We start from the raw sequence: 5,014 nt of genomic DNA, 5'->3' as shown, positions 1-5,014 counted from the left end.
GTTACACATTTTCACATTTTTGGATCTCACCCGTGGGCCTACATTCATTCAGAAAAGAGGAAGGATTTGGAGCCTCGAACCAAAGATGGAAACCTCTTTATTATAACCAAGAGGGAATTCCATAATTGCATTTATGAGTTCTACTAATCCCCACTTGCATGAGACAATTAAGTGATGACTATGAGACAACTAAGTGATGACTACATAATCAATTAACTAGGACTAGGTGTCAATTTTCTTCACCATTTTCACAACTCTCTAGATTCACTACTAGATTATTTCACCCATGTAGAATATATTGTATTGAATTGTGTTCTCTCATAATTTTGTTTTTAGTACATGAATAAAATTTATTAATTCTTTTTTCTATCAATTTTCTTTCTTCTTTCTTTGCAAGTTTTGTTCATTGTTTTCTGATTAGATCTAAGATATGAAAGTTCAACTAAAATTTCACAATTATCAATAATTATTAAATGGATGGTAGAGATTTAACCTCAACAAAATATCCACCTAATACTTTTAATCATAATTAATATATAGAATTGAGATTTATCTTAAAAATAGTTATATCCTTTTTGGATTTCAATTTAATTCTTTTTATAATTAATAATAATCTAACTAAAATTATGATTTAATTAATTTTATAATGTTTAGAATCTTAATAATATGAAATGTATTGTGAATTTTTTTTTAATATTTAATTTATTTTATTATTTTAATTATATTAAATGAAAATTTTCAAAGTTGGAAAATAAAATTTGAAAATGTCAAAGAAGATGAAAATTTATTTGAAAATTTGGAAAAGTTCAAAATTTATTTTAAAAATTAGAAAGTGAAAACTTGAGGTGGTCAAAATTACAATGATGATAAGATTAAAGTCATTATAACTAAGCCTCTCCTTCCATAAGAAAAGTCATGCAAAAAAGTTAGAAGTGGAACAGGTTGTTTGTTTGATCTTTATCTATTGAAGTTTTATTATGATAACTACATGATTGTTGTATTATATTAGAAAAGTTGTGTTTGACATGGATTGATTTAGATGTTTTTAGTTGATAATGAAGTGTCTTTTTGTTTTCAAATTGTATACAGGTCATTTATAATTTAATTATTGATTTGGATTATTAAAATGTCTAATCACAAAGTCAACTTTAATTTTATAATGAGTAATTAAAACTACAGTTAAATTAAATTCAAATTATCTAATTTACAATCAATTTAAATATGTAAAAATAAATTAATCTTTATAAAAAAAACTTCGGTGTAAATCACATAAGATCTTTTAAGACTTCTCATACGATCTTTTAAGACTTCTCATACCTGTAATTATTTTAACCATAAATCCTCTCAAATTTATTCAAATTTATTCTTGCACTTTCTTCTGGAAACAGTTGTAATGGTCATGGCAGATGCCCTGGTATATCCGGGACCTTGACATTGAATATTGATGGCTGTACCATCGTTAAGTAAACCCTTGGTCTAAAGGTTGAACCCGTCGTTAAGTAAAGCCTTCGTCATACAATGTTGAGCTCTCCTGCCAGGTGACTTCCAGGATTCTGTGGTAAAAGTTTCTGGGAAAACCCCAGGAAGATGAAGGAAAGGGGGTGCTAAGATTCGAACCTAGAACCTGGAGCCTGGAAGGAGTCGTTGTAGTAACTTCAGTCAAGCAACAGTCAAACCGACCAGGATCATGTGACACTTTCTACGGATTCGAAGGACGGTGGAGTGTGATTTCATATAAAATCTTATAAAAATTCTCCACTCTTTGCTCATGATTTCAGACACGAGGCTTTAGGGTTTGACGATTACGCCCAGCGATCTTAAAAGACGTTGATTGGAATACTCAAAGGTTGTGTCTTGCGTGTCGGCGAACAGAAAGCTTAAGAAATATAAGATTCGAGGAGTTCGAATCTTTACCTGCTGACACAGTACACAGCTGTCCGATCTTTAAGCAATCCGCGAAATTTTTGACTTTGGCAACGGAGGGATCTATCTTTAGTAAACTGTATGTTTGGGCGGGAGATGCATGACAGTAGTTTTAGGTTTGAACGACAAGAAGAAGTTGTCACCTGAAATCTTCTACTTCACTAGTATTGCAGCACAAGAAACCTCGACCCTAAACCCAACCAGGGAAGAGGTTCAAAGAGTTCAAGATCCTGTTGCGTCATTTACCGTGAAAATTGAGGGTTTGTATTGGTGTGTGTCATGCGTTTGTCAATGTGTGGAAGGTAAGGGAGGGGGGATCTCGTGCCCGTTACCGCCAGGTCTGCCTGTTTGTGAGATAATGCGTACAAGATATCTCCAAACAAACCCTTGCTTTCTCTTGCTTTGCTGGGATTGGGTGATCGGATGTATAAATGAATCTTATTGCTTACCGTGTTGGGCCTCCTCTCTTCATTCTTGTTTTCGTTTTCGCTCCCCTTAGCTCAAAAAGAGCACGCACGGACGCCATTTTCGTTTCTTGTTTTCTTGGCTACGCACATCTGAAAACATAACTGGAGATTCATCTCTGTGTTTTTCTGCACGGTTTGGTTTCAAAGACGGCAGTTAGAATTGTTTGCAGGAGAAAAGCAAGTTAGTTTATAGCCCGTCACTTAACAGGAATATTTTGGGAATCTGCGAATTTAATTCCTGAAATCAGCGGTTTATGGCATAAAGTTTTTATGTAAAGAATTAGATCACCTGGAAGTTGCAGTGTATCTTAAAACCTAAGCAATCTACTAGTGTATAAGAGTGTATTTGTGATTCGTTTCTGTAAATCTTTGGCTATAAGAACAGCTGGGCATCCATTGTGTAATTTTGATTGTAGATGGGGAGCCAGATGAGCAAAAAACCAGGAGAGCAATCTGATCCAGATATGGGTTTTGAATCAAAAATGAAATATTCTATGGAGCTGAGGGCCTATGAGGAAGCCTGCAAAGTCGATCCAGATGTCAGGAGCTTCGACGAAGGAGTCAAAGAGCGAACTGGTCGTGTTATTCATTCCCTGGCCAAAGGTGTTGAGGTACGCAGTATGTCATTAGAAACCCTAAGAGAAACAACAAATTGCTTGCTGGAAATGGACCAGGAGGTCGTTAAGGTCTTATTGGGATGCAAAGAGGACATATGGAAGAACCAGGATTTGTTTAAATTGGTCGAAGAATATTTCGAAAACAGTTTACAGACCCTAGATTTCTGTACTGTGCTGGAGAATTGTCTCAGAAAGGCTAGAGACAACCAATTGATTATTCAAATCGCGCTTCAACAGCTTCCGGCGCAAGGTCCGCCTTCGGAGGCGCAGTGTCAGAAAATACTGGAGGAACTGAAAAATTTCAAAAGTACCGGTAGCCCGTTCTCTGAGGATTTCTTTAAGCATTTCGAGTCTGTTTACAAAAGGCACACAGAGATGCTAGAGAAGCTTCAGCAGCAGAGGAAGAAACTCGACAAGAAACTGAAACACGTTAGGGCATGGAGAAAGGTTTCAAGAATCATATTTGTAGCGACCTTTGCTGCGGTTTTGATATGTTCTGTGGTTGCAGCGGCCATTGCTGCCCCGTCTGTTGCAGCTGCTCTAGCGGCCGTGGTTCCAATCGCTTCTGGGGGCAGATGGGTTGATTCGTACTGGAAAAAATATGAAGATGCCATCAAAATCCAGCGCGAGGTCATCACTGGAATGCACGTTGGAACTTTCATTGCTATCAAAGATCTGGACAGCATTAGGGCTCTTGTGGACAACCTGGAGCAAATGATCAGTTCTGTTCTCACGGATATCGATTTCTGCTCAAAAGAAGATGCCTTTCAACTTGGAATAGAAAGAATCAAACGAAAACAAGAGAGCTTTATGCAAGACATTGAAGATCTGGAACGTCATGTTGATCGTTGCGGCCGAGATGTACGCCAGGCGAGGACCGTGGTCGTGCAGAAGATGATCAGGCCGGCGGTGTAGGAATAAAGGCCTTTCATTTCTGAAGTCTATAGCACCCAAATGCTTATGACGCCAAGGCTATTGGATAATCTGAACATCAATGGGATACCTAGGTATCAGTAACCCTCTTTCTGCTGACAGGATTTAAAGATTGGGATCATTTTCATGGTATAAAATGTATGTATAGATTTGAAAACTGAATAATAGAGTGAAATAGATCTACAATATTTGCTGGTAGATCTATCATTTGTTTTTATTTTCGCATAATATTGTTATTGAAGGCTTCAACTGAAATGCCATTACTGTTTATAAAAAAAAACATCAAAATAATATGACAGAATTCATGAAGTGTATTACGATTGAGTTAATTAAGTAGTGTGTGGATGGATTTAAAAAACTATTTTTATACTAGTTTTTATGATTTAATTCGGAAAAAAGTTACGTGTATTTGTTTTTGCTTACAGTTCTGCACAAGAACACAGTTAGAGTTCTGCACATGACATGAACACAGTTAGAGTTCTGCACATGAATATAGCCAAAATGGAAAAGAGAATATAAATTTAAATATACATTATCATCAATATGTCCAAAAAGTTTGGAATCATAAAACTAGAATCAATTATGACAGTAAACACAAATTATCTACAAATTTATACATAAATTTTACCATATATTTTATAAAATTTCACATAATTTTTTTATCAGAGTGGGAATCATAAAGCTGCAACTAATTATAATAGGATTATTATAATATTAATTATAGAACTGAAATAATTATAACACTAAAAATTAAGTATCAAAAAATTTATATATAGAATTTTATTTTGGCTCAACTACTAGGGGTTAGAAGGAGATCATCATCTGAAGCAACTATAGTGTCTAAAATGCTATTACCTCCAATTTTAATGATAAATGTGGGATGATAAAAATTTAGAGGGTAAAAGGAAGCTAAGATACTATAAGAAGGTGATCAACCCCACTCTTGATATTCAGAATTATCTCTGTGTTAACTAGAAGTACCAAAAAAAAATGAACATCCCTAGGATAAGAACTAATTCTCATGAGCTTCAAAGTGAAACAGGGAGGTAGTCTACTCCCAAGACTCCCTGGGAA

At 35.3% G+C, this 5,014-nt stretch overlaps 1 protein-coding gene across 1 annotated transcript; it reads left to right on the top strand.

Annotated features, from left to right (window-relative positions):
• The first annotated feature begins 1,565 nt into the window (after window positions 1–1,565).
• On the top strand, window positions 1,566–4,157 carry LOC149156743 (UPF0496 protein At4g34320-like). Its single transcript, XM_089438514.1, has one exon. The coding sequence runs from the start codon at window positions 2,807–2,809 to the stop codon at window positions 3,920–3,922; it is 1,116 nt and encodes a 371-aa protein (XP_089294640.1). The 5' UTR covers window positions 1,566–2,806; the 3' UTR covers window positions 3,923–4,157.
• The last annotated feature ends 857 nt before the right edge of the window (window positions 4,158–5,014 follow it).

Source organism: Pinus tabuliformis, chromosome 9, assembly GCF_031772625.1.
Source record: "Pinus tabuliformis cultivar Carrire ecotype Pingquan chromosome 9, CPIR1, whole genome shotgun sequence".
NCBI lineage: Eukaryota > Viridiplantae > Streptophyta > Pinopsida > Pinales > Pinaceae > Pinus > Pinus tabuliformis.
The sequence above is the reverse complement of the archived record's forward strand: the minus strand, read 5'-3'. Positions and strand labels throughout refer to the sequence as shown.

What these genes read in the sequence shown, in the direction of transcription:
- LOC149156743 (XM_089438514.1), top strand. Translation starts at nt 2,807, where the DNA reads ATGGGGAGCCAGATGAGCAAAAAACCAGGAGAGCAATCTGATCCAGAT.